This window comes from Ranitomeya variabilis, chromosome 4 (assembly GCF_051348905.1).
Source record: "Ranitomeya variabilis isolate aRanVar5 chromosome 4, aRanVar5.hap1, whole genome shotgun sequence".
NCBI lineage: Eukaryota > Metazoa > Chordata > Amphibia > Anura > Dendrobatidae > Ranitomeya > Ranitomeya variabilis.
In genome coordinates, this window is record NC_135235.1 from 149,880,806 (window position 1) to 149,902,723 (window position 21,918).

Here is a 21,918-nt window from a genome sequence, read left to right on the forward strand (position 1 = left end):
TGCACAAATTTGAACCATCTATTCTATGATTACCTCCTGTGTAGAAATCTCTGGAAAGTAGTGCAGATACTGTACTGGGCCATGAAGTTCAACAGTAAGATTATATCTGGTAGTGAGTCTGGCAATTAATAATTATTTCAAAAACTTGAATTCAAACTAAGCTTAGTGTTTTGAAACGGTTCCACTAGCTGCATTCACGTGCTGTAACAATTTTGTTTTGGAATATACAATTTCTTAACAAATTTGGGGCAGTGGGACACCAAAATAATTATAATCTCTGGGCACATTCATGTAAGCTAATACTTGGCTCAATTATGTAGTGGCAGGGAATCTATGAATGGGGACCATCGCATCAAACATCACATTTTTACTTATAAAATTAGTTTTGGATTTTTTATATACATATGAAGGAACATAATAACAATATTCTGCATACTCACATAGTTTTCTGACAATCAGGTGTGCCATGCGGACATGGCTGCTGGGACCTTATGACGTATTTCTCAGTTTTGCAAACATCCACATATGTCACAATTTGGTTGTGCACAAAAGAACACCATTTCCTAAAACAGCATAAAAAGACCAGGATAAGATTTATATTTGCTTCACGCCTTCTTGGTAATTTGAGATCATTTCTATATTGATTGGAATTTTATTTACACAGTTTTGTTGATTAGAAAATTAGATTAGAAATTCCAAAAAAATGTGATGCCCAAGAGACTGCTATCCCAAATGAGTTGCCAAAATACCCTTTACTTATTTACTTCGTCTTTATGACATTGTCTCAAATACTAGGCATGCAGTAAACATTATCAATACGCTTTAGAAAGAAATTCTTTGGCCAAAAACTAAATAACAGATGAAAAGTGGGTAGGAATAATTAATTTTTAATAATTCTATTAAAAAACATTTGGAAAGGGCACACAGGTGGCATTTAGTTGGCCTAGTTTATATGATGTATGTATATGAGGTAGCACAGTTGTGTAGAACCATACAATCACAGTGTCAGTGCTGAGATAGCAATTTACTTGGTTAAGCACAGGGATGTGCATGTCAGCTAATGGATGTGGTTGACATTAATAAAACAGTCTTTACTTTTCCTAAAGAGGTTCGTAAGCTTAGTGGTTACACATCTAAAGAGGTACACAGCATAATAGCTACAGATCCAAAGAGGCACACAACTTGAACAATATTTAGATGGAACAGTATAGATAGATAAGTTGTAAGTGGTGGCCTCCCTGTTAACAACCCTGAAGTTCCTTTCTCTTAGTCCTCTTACTATCAAGCTGGGAGATTCATTCAAACCTCAAGATCAGAATGTAGGGATGTAAGAAGGTCTGACACCCTTTTAAGAAATTAATATCTTCCCACCATCACAGTGAACTGATGGTTGTTGTGGCTTACTGTTGAACCTGTTGCAGTGGAGATACCACATGGCTACCTACGTTGCCTTACTACAATGACATATGCATGCTACTGTTATGTCTCTGCATGTGCTGTTTTATGTTAGGTTTCACATATTACATAGAATTATGCCACTTTAGCTAGCCTCACAGTTTTATGTCATAATAACTTTTATTGTGAGTAATGTAATCTGTGGTTGTTGCAGCCAAGTTGCAGCAGATGTATAACAAACTATGCAAAAAATGTGATGACAACTGCATGAGTGATGAGAATGAATGATAAATTTATGGGAGAACGCTCTTGTCAAATTATACCCACAGAAGGATGTCACTTGTAGCAGTTTAAAGGTCTGAGATACTGCTTATTAGGTACAAGGGTTTACGGTGTCCTTTAGATATTATGCACTAAGATGCTGGTAACGTGAATGGGTCAGAAGCAGGCATGTGGTCAGCACCAAAAGTTCACACGGCCCTCAGTGTACATAACACAGAGCATAAAAGGTTCTTATTTCCATTTGGGACCAGACAAACCTAGCTAGAGCAGCTTGGCTCAAAGAGAAAAACTGTGGAAAATGTCTGCATGTCTCCTGGACCGGCAGACGTCAAGTGCAAGATGATGACATCAGAACTCAGCTCAGGAACACAGTGCGTGTCTGGGTACACAATAGGAACATGGAGGAAGTGTTGTTCGGGTGAGCTCATCTGAACAATGGATGGGAGAATTGTCACCCTCGAAAAGACAGCAGTACAGAGCACAATTACATGAAGGAGATAGAGTTCAATGGGGGAAGGGGTGTTACAGAGCCAACACAGGCAAGGGATAGCAGAAGGCAGGAACCGGTGTACAGAGGAGTTAACAGGTAGACACAGGCAGCCATAGAAAATGTCAGGGACAGCAGGACTCGAAGAAATTCTCTCAGATCATACAGCAGTGACTATTTTGGATAGCATGTTACCTGCTAGGAACCTGCAATATGGTTTGTCGCCGTCAGTATATAGGGCTCAGTCCATGCTGGTAGAAAGTGGTGTGGAACCTCTCGGAAAAGGAATAACAGACGTTGAGGTGAACACAGTTAAAAATTTGGAAGCCGTCTTGTCTTCTGAATTTTCTGTTACAGCTTCCGGCAATGGAAGCTGAATGAAGGCATACAGTACACGCAGGAGGTTACGACTTAAACAAGATAAAGGTTGGACATTTTTTGGCCTTAATGAAACAAGATCTTTCAAGGTTTAATGAGTTTTTTGATGAAGTCACCATAGTCTTGTCAGAGATAATACCCACAAAGAATAGATGAGGCACCAGGAGTCTGTCAGGTGGGGAAATGGCAAGAAGACTGCTTAACATGCAGGGATCAAAACATGTGCACGCTATGAGTGGCAAAATTATAAGGCATAGGAAATTGGAAGGCGATAACACCAATCTACTGCTGAGCAATGGGGTTAATTTCAAGAAAATTGGGAGGGATATTTTCCTCTCAGAATTGCAGGATGGTCCGGAAAAAGCCTTTATTCTGTCGGGTGGTGTTGGTCTAAATTGTCGTACTCTATGGCAGTTCTCGTCCATTCTGAATATGCTATCTGCAAGGCCTGCTGTACATCAGCAGTTGGCCTTTCGGTTTCCTACTAGGATAATGTGATAAAGTAAAGAAATGGGCATGGATTGAGATTGGTTATGTAATATTACAATTTTGGTTAAAAAAGCTGTGGCAAACCCATTTAACCCACATAGGTGATGTCTGTGTGTTTTCTCCAGTGGTTAAAGGTGTTTTTTTTTTTTTTTATGCAGCCAAGGACATTTAAAGAAGGGCTGGTGTCTAACCCTCCTTGCAGTCTGTTCTTTTCATTTATTCATTCATTCATTCAAACAATCCCCCCTTTGTTTTCTTTCCCTTCCCTTTCTTTTTCCACAACATTTGTCCCTATTCTTTTTCATCCTACATTCAGCACGCACTCACTTTCTTCTTCACTTCCCCTTTATTCTTCACTAATTCATCTACACTTTATTTTTTATATTTCTTTATTAATTAGCACCATCTTGTGGCCACTTTTCCTCACTACATGTTCCTCTTCTAACACTTCTTCACAATGCTCTGTGATTTTGAGGACACGTGTTCTCCTCTTGTCTCTCCTCTTCTTCGCCACTAAGGTCTGTGTGCACTGCAGCAGTCATGTGACACCTCTTGGTCATGTTGTCCCTTATGATGCAGCTGGCAGGATCATCCTTCTGTGTACAGCATTCAGATTGGGGACTGTTAAAAGCAGCTACATGCTGGGATGACGCCAACCACAGAAAAAAGCATAGCATGAAACGCACGTAGAAGCTACCGCTATTCCAGTGGGAGAGGCTACTTTATGGGTATGTGCATGTCTTATATCAGTTTTATTGTGTACCATCTTTGGCTTTGTATATTTACAGTCATAGTCATGGTCGAAAGTGTTGGCACCCTAAAAATTGTTACAGGAAATGAAGTATTTCTCCCTGAAAATTATTGCAATTACACATTTTGTTAAACACATTTTTATTTCCTGTGTATTGGAACAACACAAAAAACTGAGAAAAAAAGCAAATTGGACATAATTTCACACAACATCCCAAAAATGGTCAGGACAATATTGTTGGCACCCTCAACTTAATATTTGGTTGCACACCTTTTGGAATAAATACCTGCAGCCAATCTCTTCCTATAACTATCAACAAGCTTCTGTAACACCCCAGGGTTCTGGTTGTTACAGTGGCATTGCTTTCCTTATGGGGAGAGTGATGTCACGCTTGGAAGCGAGTGAAGATCTTCTCTATCAGGTATACACAAACATGCAACATGTTCACACTCCAGGCCAGAAGGGGGAGCTCTGAACCTGGTTTTCAGGGGAACTTCCCTAGATATACTGTACATTTTGGTCTGGAGGGAAAGTTAGTTTGTTCCAGACAGCAGACTGGAGCAGTCTGAGGCAGAGAGACATGTGAGGGGCCGTGCAGCCAGAGGTGCTGCAGCTCCAGGATTGAGAGAATACAGAAGGAAGAACAGATTTGTAAGGGGGGCAGGAGAGTGAAGCACAGGAGAGTGACAACTGGGGAGGATAGCTGTGACTGGGCTACCTCAATGCAGAGAGCAGATTCCCGGTAGCTGGAAGACAGAGGTTGCGTCGGACTCTAAGAGGCACAGCAGAAACCGACAGGACAGCTAGACTACATGTAACCTGTCTGCCCTAACACCCAGGAGACACAGTGGTGCACAGAGCCTGGGTCATGTTATCCATTTAATAACGAGTGTCCCACGATGATCTCCCCTGGAGAGCTGTGATACAGTACAGTGACAGGAGGTAATCCTCTGCGCTGTATCACTCCACCATGAGGCAATGCTGCGTGGGAAAATTCTCAAGCAGCAGTGCCGTAAAGTGAGCCCATTGAACCCTCAGTAATAACACTGCAGGAGCCATTGTCTCCTGTCAGCGTGTCACTGGAGTCCTATAGAGCAGTCACATCTCTTTATGTGACAGCTCTATAGGAGAGATCGTCATGGGACACTCATTATTAAATGGACTACGTCGGACCTGGGAGTATTTGTGTTGGTGTGTTATTTTTTCTTTTTTTACAGGAGATCGGGGGCGTTGCATGGATTAGCAGTAACAATAAAGATGGCATAACTGTGTTGTGTTTTTATTTCATTAAAATACTTTATTCTGGCTGTGTGTTTATTTAACTCTTTCACAACTATAGGATTAATAATGGATAGGTGTCTTATTGACGCCTCTCCATTACTAAGCCAAGCTTGATGTCACCTTACAATACAAAGGTGACATTAACCCCCTATTACCCCATATGCCACCACTACAGGGCAGTGGGAAGAGAGAGGCTAAGTGCCGGAATTGGCGCATCTTACTGTGGAGCTGGTGTTTGTAGCCAGGGGGCAATAATCATGGTCTCTTCCTAGGCTTTTAATATCAGCCTGCAGCTGTCTGCATAGCCTTTTCTGGCTATTAATTATAGGGGGACCCCATGTAGTTTTTTTTAAAGGCTAAATATACAGCTGCGGGCTGAGATTCATAGCCTGGGAAGATCCATGGGTATTAACCCCTTCCCATGCTATAAACATCTGCCCCCAGTGGATGTCTTTCCCTCTCTGGTGCAGAAAATTGCATGGGAGCCCACTCCATTTTTTTTTTCATTTTTTCAAATTCAAATTTTTTCATTTTTTTAAATTAAACAGATATTGCATTTGAGGCCGTGGTCACACTTGCGAGAAACTCACACGAGTCTCGCACCTCAATATCCGGCACTCGGGTCCGGAGTGTGCGGCTGCATGTATTTCTATGCAGCTGAATGCTCCAGGCCCGAGTGCCGGGTATTGAGGTGCGAGACTCGTGTGAGTTTCTCGCAAGTGTGACCCCGGCCTAATGCACATTTTGTGTGTGTGTGTGTGTGTGTGTGTGTCTGCCTTTAACTCTTTATGTACCATTTTATTATGTTTATTACTAAACATCGGGCTTGGTATTATCTATCTATCTATAGATGTACAGTATCTATCGATAGATCTATCTATCGATAGATCTATCGATAGATAGATGATAGATCTATAGATAGATGATAGATCGATAGATAGATAATAGATAGATATATTAGATAGGTAGATCTATAGATAGATCAATGTATCTATAGATATATCTATATTTCTATCTATCTAATTTATCTATCTATTATCTATCTATCTATAGATCCTATCTATAGATCTATCTTCTATCTATATTTCTATCTATCTAGTCTATCTATAGATCTATCTATCTATTTATCTATCTATATATAGATATATTGATCGATAGATATGGGATATATAGATGATAGATCTATAGATAGATAGATAGATAGATCTATAGATAGATCTATCTATATTTCTATCTATCTAATCTATCTATCTATAGATCTATCATCATCTATCCCATATCTATCTATCTATCTATCTATCTATCTATCTATCTATCTATCTATCTATCTATCTATCTATCTATCCATCTATCATCTATCTATCCCATATCTATTTATCTATCGATCTATCTATCTATCTATCGATATATCTATCTATAGATAGATATATCTATAGCTAGATATATCGATAGATAGATGATAGATAAATGATAGATCTATAGATAGATAGATGATAGATCTATAGCTAGATAGATCTATAGATCTATCTATCTAATATCTATCTTTCTGTGTGTGTAAACATTATTGTTTAATTGAGTATGTAAATGAAGAGGCTGGACAAGAAATGACATCACAATTATTTTTTGTTAAATAATAGATCTTTATTTAGCTTACAAAAACGCATTAAAATCCGCATGAAAAAAATGCATTAAAATCCGAATCAAAAATGCACGGATTTGTACCCGTGTTTTCTGCCAAGAGATGCAGAATCTGCACAGAAAATTCCACAGGCAAATCTCCAACGTGTGCTGTGCACATACCCTATAGATTTACCTGGAGCACACACACAGCAGCAGCAGCAGACAGGCAATGTTTGCTCCCAGATAGAGTGGGGGTGTATAAATACATCTCTGCCTCTGGACATTATATATTATAGTGTTCTTTTGATATTATATATTATAGATGTCCCTGGATAGTATATATTATAAACATTTTTGGACATTACATATTATAGATCTCTCTGGACATTATATATTTTAGATAGTCCTGAACATTATATTTTATAGATCTGGACATTATATATTATCGATGTGTGTGTTTTTTTGCAGAGGGGCAGTGTGTGTGTGTTTTGCAGAGGGGTAGTGTGTGTTTGTTTTGCACAGCAGTGTGTGTGTGTGTGGTGTGTGTATTTTGCAGAGGTGCAATGTGTGTTGTGTGTGTGTGGTGTGTGTCTTTTGCAGAGAGGCAGTGTGTGTGTATTTTACTGAGGGGCAGTGTATGTGTGTGACTATTTTGCAGAGGGGCAGTGTTTGCGTGTATATAATCCAGAGAGGTAGTGTGCAGGGGCGCACCTATAATGAGGCAAGTTGATCACTTTTCCTCAGGTGGCATTGAGTCCGCTGCCCCTGCAGTCAGATAACGTGATGCGCAATGTGGGGGATTATTGGTTATACTCACCAGCTCTGGAGCATGCGCAGTGTGGGGGTATATTGGTTAAAGCGGCCGACTCCGGAGCATGTGCACCGTACACCCGATAATCACCCACAATGCATTTATAACGTAGAGCTGTAAAAATAAAAAAATCATATTTTTTTCACAAAAATGATCTTTTTGCCCTCAATTTTTTCAGTGCTTTATGAAAACCTTAAAATGTCCTTTCTTCAGTACTTTCTAGTATTAGCTCAAAGGTGAACATTTTTAGTGATTTTGACGGACGTCTGTACCATAGATAAATGTAGGGACTGGGCTTACGTTAAAGAGGTTGTCCAATTTAGAAAAAACATATTTATTATATCCTGTGAGGGAATTAAGAGTAAATACAGGGGTCCATCTCTTTCTGCCAGGTTTCCTCAAACACCATAGGCAATCGTAAAAGTCCTTTTACATGGGCATATTTATCCAGCGGATTTATCCTATGAAGGATAAATGTGGTGGAGATGTGCCAGTTTGAAAACTACCAAAGATCAAGGGATCACGTATTTATCTGCTGATCCCTTGATCTTTGCAAATTGAAAAATTTATCCGCTACCAGATAAACCTTCGCCATGTAAATGGCGATCTTTCATCTGGTAGCCGATAAAGGCGGGCTTACCTTGTTTCTGCTCCTGGATTTCACACCCCTCCACTGTGCACAGCGGAGGATCATGGAATACAGCGGAGGGCTGTGAATATCCATCGGAGTGGCGTGGAATCTGGATGCTGAAGCCAGGTAAGTGGAGCGTGGAATCCTTCACAACAGTGAGGATCTCTAGCTCGCCCCTACGAAGGATTCCATGCTGCTACCAACAATTTACAGTATACAGCTGATAAAGCCGTGGCTCAGAGGCAGGCAATGCTAAGGGCAGCACGGGCAGATTTATCCACTAATGTGATTCAGTGCCTAAATCTGCCCATTTAAAAGACTTTTACTCATTAAGAAAGGCAGACACTTTATTTTACTGAGTGTCAATGGACCCTTCTAACACAAGTATGGATTGTCTAAAATGGGGAGGCTGTTTAAGATTGGACGTTAGAGTATCTAAGACTTGGGATGATGTACATTATGCACTTATAATATGTGCAGCACTGGTTTTTATTGGTGTATTCATTTGTGTCTTTTGTATAGTTTTTCTATTGTCCAAGACCTTGAAGTTCTACCTGTCAAGAGGGTTTGTTGAACTATTTTCATTGTTAAGGCCTAGCTGTTGATTTCTGAAACTGAAACCATACAGTGAGTAGCATTCTTAAAATCCTTCCATTTCTCCTACTTATACAGAACTCTAACAAGTGTAAAGATCAAAGTTTCAAATATATTCCTATGTATCATAGAATCATAGAATCCATTTAAAAGTGTATGTATTTTACATGTGCGTCAGGTTAGGCTAGTAAAGAGTAAACCAGATTTATTTGTACTGATTTTAATACGGGGGTGCCATTTTGCAGTTTGCCTCAGGCAGCAGAGAGGCTAGGTTCACCCCTGGGTACACAGTCTATATGCACGGAGAATAAGGGAGTGCAACGCGGGCCTGCTAGCTGGCGTCGGACTGCGGGAGGGACTCCTATAGCATATGCTGTCTTCCCGCCAAAGCTCCTGTTCTGGCCCGCCCCGTACCTTTTATATCCACCCCACCCCCTAAAGTAAGGTGCAAAGGTCTCTTTCAGTCAGAAAGTGCTTCCCCTGGCAACAATGGTGAAAGCCCTGACAGTTCCGGCCCTGACACGAGAGAGATATCATTAGTCTGGCCTAGCTCCCTACAACCATCATGCTGTGGGGGGTTACATCACACTGTGTGGTGGGCATTATACTGTCTGGGTTGCAGGAGAAGAAAGCAATGGCAGCAATCATGCTGTATGGTAGCAATGATGGTAGTTTTGTGGGGCTATTATGCTGTCTAGGTGGTAGATCATTAGGGGCATCATATTCCTCAAGGGCCATGGAAGGTGTATCATAGTGTGTGAGAACACTAAGGGGCTTAAGTAAGGGAAAAATAAGGGTCAAAATACAAAACCCTCTCCATGTTTTAAAAAGTTGGGAGGTAAGTCCTTATGTGACTGCGCCTACATGCCTTGATAGAACTTTTGCTATGAGGCCTCCTGATTTCTATATATGCCCCTGCTCAAGTTAAACATTATAAGGAGGTACAATAGAGGGGAGGGGCATTATTATAAGGAGACACACTATGAAATCATCACCTTTATAGGAAGAGAACAGAAGGTATTATTATAGTTATTATTAGAAAGCATGGGTGATTGTATTATTATAATCAGGTTCAGGGTAATTGTCATTATAAAAGGGTCAAGGAGAATTTTTATTAAAGGAGGCATATGGGGGATTATTATTGTGTAATATTATATGGATATATATAACTGTCATGAGGCACAGGGGAGCATTATTACTATGAGAAAATATAGAAGGAACATTATTACTGGATAGAAACAGATAGGGGACACTACTAGTGGATGAGGCACAATAGGAGGGTACTATTACTATACATGGCACAGAGGGGAATTATTAATTTCTAACGAACTAGTTCTATCACTATATGGTTTGTGTGGAGTTTTGGGAATGTGAGGAGGCACATGGAAAAGCAATAAGCCAAAGTTGTCTCTGTGTTACATTTTACAGGTATGAGTTATGGATGGTAGAAACTGTCATGGTTGTCTGGGTCAAATGAAAAAAAAAAAGAAATAGTGAATAATAATCATCTTTATATAGCGCTAACATATTACGCAGCTCTTTACAGTTTGTACACATTATCATCGCTGTCCCCGATGGGGCTCACAATCTAAATTCCCTATCAGTATGTCTTTGGAATGTGGGAGGAAACCTGAGTACCCAGAGGAAACCCACGCAAACACGGAGAGAACATACAAACTCTTTGCAGATGTTGTCCAAGGTGGGATTAGAACCCAGGACTCCAGCGCTGCAAGGCTGCTGTGCTAACCACTGTGCAGTGAATGACTACTGTTATTGAGAACATCACTGGTGAGAACCTACACAGTATACACATACTGTATATGAATAAACAACTCAAGGCAGAGGATACACAAATACTACACAAGTACTCAAATTGATATATATATACAGGTCCTTCTCAAAAAATTAGCATATAGTGTTAAATTTCATTATTTACCATAATGTAATGATTACAATTAAACTTTCATATATTATAGATTCATTATCCACCAACTGAAATTTGTCAGGTCTTTTATTGTTTTAATACTGATGATTTTGGCATACAACTCCTGATAACCCAAAAAACCTGTCTCAATAAATTAGCATATCAAGAAAAGGTTCTCTAAACGACCTATTACCCTAATCTTCTGAATCAACTAATTAACTCTAAACACATGCAAAAGATACCTGAGGCTTTTAAAAACTCCCTGCCTGGTTCATTACTCAAAACCCCCATCATGGGTAAGACTAGCGACCTGACAGATGTCAAGAAGGCCATCATTGACACCCTCAAGCAAGAGGGTAAGACCCAGAAAGAAATTTCTCAACAAATAGGCTGTTCCCAGAGTGCTGTATCAAGGCACCTCAATGGTAAGTCTGTTGGAAGGAAACAATGTGGCAGAAAACGCTGTACAACGAAAAGAGGTGACCGGACCCTGAGGAAGATTGTGGAGAAGGACCGATTCCAGACCTTGGGGAACCTGAGGAAGCAGTGGACTGAGTCCACTGTGTGCAGGAAATGGGCTACAGGTGCCGCATTCCCCAGGTAAAGCCACTTTTGAACCATAAACAGCGGCAGAAGCGCCTGACCTGGGCTACAGAGAAGCAGCACTGGACTGTTGCTAAGTGGTCCCAAGTACTTTTTTCTGATGAAAGCAAATTTTGCATGTCATTCGGAAATCAAGGTGCCAGAGTCTGGAGGAAGACTGGGGAGAAGGAAATGCCAAAATGCCTGAAGTCCAGTGTCAAGTACCCACAGTCAGTGATGGTGTGGGGTGCCATGTCAGCTGCTGGTGTTGGTCCACTGTGTTTCATCAAGGGCAGGGTCAATGCAGCTAGCTATCAGGAGATTTTGGAGCACTTCATGCTTCCATCGGCTGAAATGCTTTATGGAGATGAAGATTTCATTTTTCAGCACGACCTGGCACCTGCTCACAGTGCCAAAACCACTGGTAAATGGTTTACTGACCATGGTATTACTGTGCTCAATTGGCCTGCCAACTCTCCTGACCTGAACCCCATAGAGAATCTGTGGGATATTGTGAAGAGAAAGTTGAGAGACGCAAGACCCAACACTCTGGATGAGCTTAAGGCCGCTATTGAAGCATCCTGGGCCTCCATAACATCTCAGCAGTGTCACAGGCTGATTGCCTCCATACCACGCCGCATTGAAGCAGTCATTTCTGCCAAAGGATTCCCGACCAAGTATTGAGTACATAACTGAACATTATTATTTGATGGTTTTTTTGTTTGTTATTAAAAAACACTTTTATTTGATTGGACGGGTGAAATATGCTAATTTATTGAGACAGGTTTTTTGGGTTTTCAGGAGTTGTATGCCAAAATCATCAGTATTAAAACAATAACAGACCTGACAAATTTCAGTTGGTGGATAATGAATCTATAATATATGAAAGTTTAATTGTAATCATTACATTATGGTAAATAATGAAATTTAACACTATATGCTAATTTTTTGAGAAGGACCTGTATATACGTAGCATAGGTACCCCAAAACTGGACAAAGTAGCGGACAACTCGGAAAAGTAAATATGCGAAAACAGAGAACAGAAAAAAACGAACTAATGCCCAAATAATCAATTGAATAAGTTTATTTTGAAAGAATATTAATACATAAATTGGTAGGGGGAAAATAAACCAAAAAAGGGGCACAAAAATGGTACCAAGGAGACACAGCAGTATTCTGAACACAGTCCCGGAATATTACAGTACTGACATAATATAAATAAATAAATAATTGAATAAATACATATATATCATTAAATATAGGACTGGTAGATATTAGTGTTGCTTTATTTAAACCAGCATAATGTGCATAGAAAAATAAGTTACAAAAGTGCAGAAATAAGTGCAAATATAAAGTGCACAGGTGCAAACAATTAACTGCTGGAGCAACTAGAGCAACTGTTTAATACAGGTAACCGCTATCTGCTACATTGGGCACTGAAGGAGATATCATTCATAGTACTTTCCATAAAACATGGAGTATAGTAAACATGTTCAAATTCAAGAAAAGTGCCTGGAGCCAAGTATACCTGAAGTGCTGTCGTCTCCTTGGATGTGCCAGTCCCCGACGCGCGTTTCGGCGTCTGCCTTCGTCAGGGGGTGGCACATCCAAGGAGACGACATGTCCCAGTCTGTCCATGGGTAGAGCAAAATGAGGTGCCAACATATATGTAAAAACATAAAAATCACATAAACCTTCATATAAAACATGTCAACAATACATTATACTATACATTATATATACATTATATTATACATTTGCACGACCTTTGTTTTACATTAAAGTTTATGGATTAGTCAGTCTTTCCTTAATCTGCTTAGTGTGCACTTTCAGTGCTTTCCTTCATTTTTGTTCTTGGAACCAAGATCCAACACTGCATTGCATAATTTTTTAACCAAGCTTTTACAAGTTCCAAAGTTTTATTTGGCCATTTTAGTTAATCTTTTATAAGGAAAGTGACATATGGGATGTTTAAAAACTTGGATAAGAAGGTTCATTTAGAAAAGCTTTGGACTTAACTAACCACCCACTCATAGCTTTTAAGGAATTGCTGATGCCTGGACAAGGAACAATGTTAGGAAATGGGGACTTTTTAGAGGTCATTGTGTGTTTATGATTATAGCCCTGTCTTCACATTTCCCAGAAGCTTACCAGTACAGTGTGTGGACTCAGCGACATAAGAACTTTATTTATACTGGGTTGTGTGCCAGTTCCCACAAAGAAAACCTCACGTCACAACCACATTTCTGTAATGGACTATTTTCTTTAGGAGAAAAAATAATCTTATGGATTTCACAATACACTCTAAAGCGGAAATCTGATATCTATACACTAGAAATGGACAGTGTATAAAACTGTTAAAATGTATACGTGAAGATATACTACGGTACTCTCCAGTACACAGTACTAACAATTTTTAATGGTGCATTAAAAATTTTGGCTTAGGAAAAAAAAGTCTATTTTTTGTTCTGAAACAGCGCCATCAACACTGTGTTATTGCAGCTTGGTAGTATAAGCAGGTAGTGGGGTGCAGTGACGGACAGGAGGCAGATCAAGGGTTATCAAGGAGTTTAATAAACAATAGTTACTCCTTGCAGGGAGATATGTACACAAGGAGCAAGGTTATACTTAATACAGAGAGAACTAATAGGGGGAGGTTTTTTAACAAACGGGAGAATAATACAAATAATACTCTTAACACTTTGGGCATCAGCCACAGGTGTGCTCCTGCCCATGACTGAGGATGTTTAGATTATGTGACAAAAAGGAATCTGTCACAGCTCTGTGAAAAAATGGGGGAAACTTCCCTGGCGTTAAAGGTGTCCTCCTGTGGTCCTGATGATGGCGGTGTCCTCTGGTGGTCCTGGCGGTGGCGATGTCCTCTGGTGAATCTGGCGATGGCGGTGATAGTCTGTAGTATTATCACGGGCACTGGCCCCAACAGATGAAGTCAGGAAGGAGAAATAGTCTCTTCCCTCAGCGGTGAGAGTCCCTACACTGCTGGACCCTGTGACACTGTCCTGACACACTCTATAAAGGCCAGCTCGGTCCGCTGCGCTGTACCGATGAGCAACTGTTTCCCGTACACAGACTTTGCCTCATGCTCAGTACTCCCGGCCAGCGGCGTCGGCTGAGTCAGTAGTCTCTTAACGGTCCACGATGTAAGCGGGGACACCGGTGTCAGTGAAGACAGCGTTATGTGTGGTGTCTCAGCGGGACCCCATCGGTCGGTTCCTGTCAGCGCGTCCTCTCGTCCCCGGCTCCAGTCAGCGCAGCCTCGTCGCCTCACAGCTGATCTACTCTGACAGGACTCTCCTGCATGCACCGTTCCCACCTGAACTGTTTGATTTTTTGCAGGCGCATTAACTGTCTGCTTAGCCATGCCCCCTTCTCTTGAGAACAGGGACACTCATAGATCTCCTCCTGTATCCTAGTTAGTTTCTCCCCCTTACATTATCTTTCCTTTTTAAAGGTGTTGTCCACTAGTCGGACAACTTCTTCTCAATTACTATATTCCTCCATGTGAAAAGAAACATCCTGTAGTCAACTCTGAATTAGGTGCCATTCCAGCAATGTTGGTGCTGGGTCTGCCGTGTCTCATGTGATGTTTTGATGTCACTAGAGCCCTTCAGTCAATCAACTGCCACCAATGGGTGGCTTCACTCTCGCTCCCTTAGGCCGTAACTGACATCCGGAAGAATTCAGAGATCAGCAGAACGCTCTCACTTCTGGATCTCAGTTTTGTCAGAAGGAAGTGAGAGTGAAGCCACCTATCGGTGGTGGCGGTTTTGTCTTAAAAGGCTTGCAGAAAATAACAATGCCGGAGGGGAGTATAGTCTATCTTTTGTTTTAAAATGGGGGAAAACAGTAAATGAGATGGTGGAGCTCCCCCAGATGCAGTACCGCGGGGTACTCGGTACCGGGCCTCTCTGTCTCAGTTCTGGGGTTGTCACGGTGGCTAGACCCGGTCCGTGACCCTGCTAAGGGGCGTCCAATGAAAGGTGTAGGTGGTGGTGCGTGGTGCAGGTAGCGGTGAATAATGAGGACACAGGGTTGCAGTCTCTTTACCTCTTTACTGAAGGCTTCAGGGTCCGCAATCCAGAGTACTGTTAACAGGGCTGGCTGAGACCGGCCAGTCCGAAGGCACATCCAGAGTTCCCTTTACAGGTGGAAATCAGTGTCTACCTTCTAGCGCCTGTGTGTTGTAGTACTTCCCTGCTGAGCACCACGGGATAGTCCTCACAACTGTTGTGTATATTTCTGGTCTTTCTCTCTCTCCGTCCCCCAGATGATATGGATGGGACGCACCCGTATGACGGGGTAGGCCTGGAGCTATTTTATAGGGACCCTAGGGACGCCCCTCTCCCACAGTTTGCCTCCGTTGTCTTCGTTAGGTGTAATGATGAGACAGCCAACCTATGGTTAACTGCCCGGCCGTAGTCTAAAGTAATGCGTGGAGTCTCTTACTTTCTCGGCGTTCCGGCCACTGGCTACGCGCCTCAGAAGGATGTTGCTGATCTTGGGGCACGACTCCTTCTGGTATTATCTCCTTTTTGCTGTATTTCCGTTCCTCACTTCTCCACAATAAACCTCGCTTCTTGTCCTTTCTTAGGAGTCTGCCGCTGTAAGGCATAGGCACAACTCCATAACGATCTTGTCTCTTTCTAGAACTCTGCCAGGATCCCACCCCTGACAGGTCCTCTCTCTAGCTCTTCCCAGCTACGTTCTCCCTGACTTCCTGTCCAACCCCCAGTTTTACCAGAGCGTGAGGAGTGGCCTACTAGATAGAACCACCACCCCTGGTGGCCGGAGTGTGAGGTGTAGTGTGTGTGTGATACCTGGTCAGGTGAACTCCTTTAGTGCAATCAGACGTAACATCACTCCCCTTAGTGGCAGAGCGACATTACTGCAACGACCAGGACTCTGGGGCGCTGCAATGGGGTTGTCAGAGAAGTGGACAACACCTTTAATTATGATAAATGTCATAGATTCCCAAGTTATCACGACGGAATTATCATAGCTACCTACTGCAGATGACACAAGTTTCTTGTCATTTAGTTCTCTATATCATGGAAAGTAGTGGTCGCACATTTAAATATACATATTATATTTTTCATTGGAGGGTTTATCCACAAGGGCATGGAGATAATGCAACAGTGCCCAGAAGCAATATGTACAAAGGTGTTCTCCTCCTAAAAACAAAGTGGTGTCATATGGAACAGAAGGTACAGTAGAGGCCATATAACCAGTTATACCTAAATAGGGCTTTATGTATCTTATTTTTCATCCCGTTCACTACTGGTGTACTACTAGAGTACAGTCAACGCAAAATCATGTCATCATGACTGATTTGATTCATTTAATATGAAACCTCCTGTGTAATGATGCAAGTTTGTGGTCTGCCACATCCAGACAATAAAAAGACATTTCTGGATACATACATTCCAATAGCAGCCATTTAAGTTCTCCTGGCATACACAGAATAAGAGCATTTTACTTAATTTTCTGCTTGGAAAAAGACATCTGGAAAAGATTAATTAGTACATGATGGCAGCAGTGAGAGAAGATTATGAGTTGGAGATCACATTCAGGCAGTTTGGTCATGCATGCTCTGCAAGTCGTAAGATATGACACATAATAATGCACTTTTCAGCCATTTCCATAACCCTAGTACCATATCTGTAGAGCAATCAGCCTGTATTATTGTATTTCTGATTGGTCCAATAGTGTCACTAAGTATGTATGAATGAATGGATACTGTAAGCTAGTCTGGACAAGTAAGATTCAAAGTCCTAGATATTTTGCAAATGTAAATGAATAAAACTTTTCAATATACTTTAACACTATACACAGGGGCTTGCTGGCACTTTTCAGCCTGGGGGGAAATCACAAGGCCCTCGAGTTGCGGTGGCCCTCCTTTTCCCTGCTTATCTCTAGCCACTGCATTAAAGTAGCAGAGATAACAGGCCTTAAAAGCAGGCTGGAACATATATATGGGAACAGAACGGAGCTTAATGCATAGATAAGGGAGCAGAACCAAGCTTACTCCAGAGATATGGGAGCAGAATCGAGCTTACTCCAGACATATGGGAGCAGAGCCAAGCTTACTCCAGAGATATGGCAGCAGAACGGAGCTTACTACAGAGATATTGGAGCAGAACAGAGCTTACTCCAGAGATGTGGGAGCAGAACAGAGCTTACTCCAGAGATATGGGAGCAGAACTGAGCTTATTATAGAGATATGGGAGCAGAACCGAGCGTACTGCAGAGATATGGGAGCAGAACAGAGCTTACTCTGGAGATATGGGAGCAGAACGGAGCTTACTACAAAGATATGGGCGCAGAACCGAGCTTACTACAGAGATATGGGAGCAGAACCGAGCTTACTACATAGATATGGGAGCAAAACTGAGCCTACTACAGAGATATTGGAGCAGAACCGAGTTTACTGCAGAGATATAGGAGCAGAACCGAGCTTACTACAGAGATAAGGGAGCAGGACCAAGCTCACTACCTAGATATGGGAGCAGGACCGAGCTTACTGCAGAGATATGGGAGCAGAACCGAACTTACTGCAGAGATATGGGAGCAGAACAGAGCTTGCTACAGAGATATGGGAGCAGAGCCGAGCTTACTACAAAGATAAGTGAGCAGGAACAAGCTTACTACAGAGATAAGGGAGCAGGACCAAGCTCACTACCTAGATATGGGAGCAGAACCGAGCTTACTGCAGAGATATGGGAGCAGAACCGAACTTACTGCAGAGATATGGGAGCAGAACAGAGCTTGCTACAGAGATATGGGAGCAGAGCCGAGCTTACTACAAAGATAAGTGAGCAGGAACAAGCTTACTGTAGAGATATGGGAGCAGAACCGAGCTTACTACAGAGATAAGGGGGCAGAACCGAGCTTAATAAGTGTACTACGTGGAACCAAGCCTGCTACATAGAAACTGGAGCAGAACCGAGATTACGGCATACATAAAGTACCATAATCTAGATTACTACATTGATACAGTACCAGAACCAAGCTTACTGCCTAGATATGGTGCCATAACGGAGCTTACTTACAAACGTACATACAACAATATGGCTACACAGTGCCTACTACTATCACCACTACACAGCGAATACATAATATAATATCACCATTACCTCTACATGAAACTACATTCTATGCAAATACCAATGATACCACCATACACCTTTTACTATAATGACTGAATTACATTAAGCTGCTACTAAATAAAAAAAATAAATGCTACCTAAAAAGAGTAATATTACAACCTTACCGTAAACATACAGTATATCGGTAGATACCAGTTCAGCAGAACAAGTGATTACAGTACAGTTAGATATAGTAACTTACAGATGACGTTCTTTCTGATTCGGGTCGTTCACTTTTCTATCTGGCCCAGACTGACATGACAACTTCTCCAGCCAGGGCTCATCTGCATAGATTACAACAAAGGTACATTTGACTTCTCACATTTCTAGTGCCGTCTCCATCTATTCCCAACCTACAAAAACTCCCCACTCTGTGTGCACCGGCAGTGTGGACCACTGACCCCAATATTTAATCAATTGTGTCATAATAGGATTACTCCCACCTAAAAAAAATTAAAGTATCCCACAGAAAGTATTAATGCCCCTACTGTGCAAAGACCTGTATGAGCCTTTGAAGGATATAATATCCCAAGTGCCCCCTTCCAGCAACAAATACCCTTGAGTGCTCATTTTAAGTAACAATGTCTCCTCCCCCCAAAAAAAAGGAACCTGAGTGCCCCTATAAAAAAACTAATAATGTCCCCATTCATAACAAATAATGTCCTCTGAGCACCCACACAGCTCTGTATTTACAGAATGATGGTCCTACAGCCCCCAATACCACTTTATTATACATTGAGGACCCCAAAACTCCCTATATATAGTAAAATGGCTACATTGCCCCCTTTATACAATATGATGTCCCCACTGCCTCCTATATATAGTATGAGGCTTTACAGTTTTCTATGTAGCTCCCCACAAATAGTATGTCTAAAAAAAACCCTGTACATACTATGATGGTCCCCTACAGCTCTCTAAATGAGATATTATGTACCTCACAGCTTCCTATATATAGTATGATAATCCCGCATCCCCTCTATATATAGTATCATATCCTTACAGCCCCCTATATGGAATATGGTGGCCCCACAGCCCCCATATAATGGTCCCCACAGTTTATTTTATTTATATATATATATATATATATATATATATATATATATATATATATATATATATATATATACAGTGCCTACAAGTAGTATTCAACCCCCTGCAGATTTAGCAGGTTTAATAAGATGCAAATAAGTTAGAGCCTTCAAACTTCAAACAAGAGCAGGATTTATTAACAGATGCATAAATCTTACAAACCAAAAAGTTTTGTTGCTCAGTTAAATTTTTATAAATTTTAAACATAAAAGCGTGGGTCAATTATTATTCAACCCCTAGGTTTAATATTTTGTGGAATAACCTTTGTTTGCAATTACAGCTAATAATCGTCTTTTATAAGACCTGATCAGGCCGGCACAGGTCTCTGGAGTTATCTTGGCCCACTCCTCCATGCAGATCTTCTCCAAGTTATCTAGGTTCTTTGGGTGTCTCATGTGGACTTTAATCTTGAGCTCCTTCCACAAGTTTTCAATTGGGTTAAGGTCAGGAGACTGACTAGGCCACTGCAACACCTTGATTTTTTGCCTCTTGAACTAGGCCTTGGTTTTCTTGGCTGTGTGCTTTGGGTCGTTGTCTTGTTGGAAGATGAAATGACGACCCATCTTAAGATCCTTGATGGAGGAGCGGAGGTTCTTGGCCAAAATCTCCAGGTAGGCCGTGCTATCCATCTTCCCATGGATGCGGACCAGATGGCCAGGCCCCTTGGCTGAGAAACAGCCCCACAGCATGATGCTGCCACCACCATGCTTGACTATAGGGATGGTATTCTTGGGGTCGTATGCAGTGCCATCCAGTCTCCAAACGTCACGTGTGTGGTTGGCACCAAAGATCTCGATCTTGGTCTCATCAGACCAGAGAACCTTGAACCAGTCAGTCTCAGAGTCCTCCAAGTGATCGTGAGCAAACTGTAGACGAGCCTTGACATGACGCTTTGAAAGTAAAGGTACCTTACGGGCTCGTCTGGAACGGAGACCATTGCGGTGGAGTACGTTACTTATGGTATTGACTGAAACCAATGTCCCCACTGCCATGAGATCTTCCCGGAGCTCCTTCCTTGTTGTCCTTGGGTTAGCCTTGACTCTTCGGACAAGCCTGGCCTCAGCACGGGAGGAAACTTTCAAAGGCTGTCCAGGCCGTGGAAGGCTAACAGTAGTTCCATAAGCCTTCCACTTCCGGATGATGCTCCCAACAGTGGAGACAGGTAGGCCCAACTCCTTGGAAAGGGTTTTGTACCCCTTGCCAGCCTTGTGACCCTCCACGATCTTGTCTCTGATGGCCTTGGAATGCTCCTTTGTCTTTCCCATGTTGACCATGTATGAGTGCTGTTCACAAGTTTGGGGAGGGTCTTAAATAGTCAGAAAAGGCTGGAAAAAGAGATAATTAATCCAAACATGTGAAGCTCATTGTTCTTTGTGCCTGAACTACTTCTTAATACTTTAGGGGAACCAAACAGAATTCTGGGGGGTTGAGGGGTTGAATAATAAATGACCCTCTGAAAAAACTTTTCACAATTTAAAAAAAAAATAAACAAATAAATAACATTCCATTTTGCTGCAGTGCATTTCACACTTCCAGGCTGATCTACAGTCCAAATGTCACAATGCCAAGTTAATTCCAAATGTGTAAACCTGCTAAATCTGCAGGGGGTTGAATACTACTTGTAGGCACTGTATATATATATATATATATATATATATATATATATATATATTATATATAGCATGAAAGTATTCCACTGCCCCACATATATAGTATGATGGTCCCCACAGCCTCACATATATAGTATATATAGTGCGATGGCCCCAGTTCCCACCATAAATATAGTATGATGGCACCAGGTGCCCATATACAGTATATAGTATGATGGCCCCAGTACTCCCCACATATCTAGTATGATGGCCCCAGTTCTTCCCAAATATCTAGTATGACAGCCCCAGTTGTCCCCATATATATAGTATAATAGCCCCAGTTCTCCCATGTATATAGTAGGATGGTCCCAGTTCTCTCCATATATGTGGTAAGATGGCCCCAGTTCCCCCATACTGTATATATATATATATATATATATATATATATATATATATAATGATGGCCTAAGTTCTCCATATTAAAAAATAATTAAGTTTATTCTCACCTCATCCTGATTCTCGACACTGCAACCTCCCTTTTCTCTTCCGGTCCGCAGAGCGGCATGAGGCAATAATGTCATTGTGCCGCCTGCGTGAAGTCTCAGGAAGCTGCGGTCTGCAGCTTATGAGACAGATCAGGGCTTCCACTAGGAATTTCGGGGCCCCATACTGGCAAAATTTTCAGGTTCTCTTGAGACTCCAGCCAGGCTCCACACCAGCTCCACACCAGCTCCGCCTCCACCGTCCCGCCGCATTCTTGGAAAAACTCAACTTCTCCACCACATCCTCACCGATTAGATATTAACAGTTCCTATCAAACACCAGATCATATTCATAACCAGCAGCTTT

The 21,918-nt window shown here is 41.6% G+C and overlaps 1 protein-coding gene across 1 annotated transcript in view; it reads right to left on the minus strand.

The window, feature by feature from the left end:
- MMRN2 (multimerin 2) overlaps positions 1-21,918 on the minus strand; it is an 80,783-nt gene that overhangs the window by 23,783 nt on the left and 35,082 nt on the right. The window contains exon 2 of the mRNA XM_077259326.1: positions 441-563. Within this exon, the coding sequence (XP_077115441.1) occupies positions 441-563 (123 nt within the window). The remainder of the gene's footprint in view (positions 1-440; positions 564-21,918) is intronic.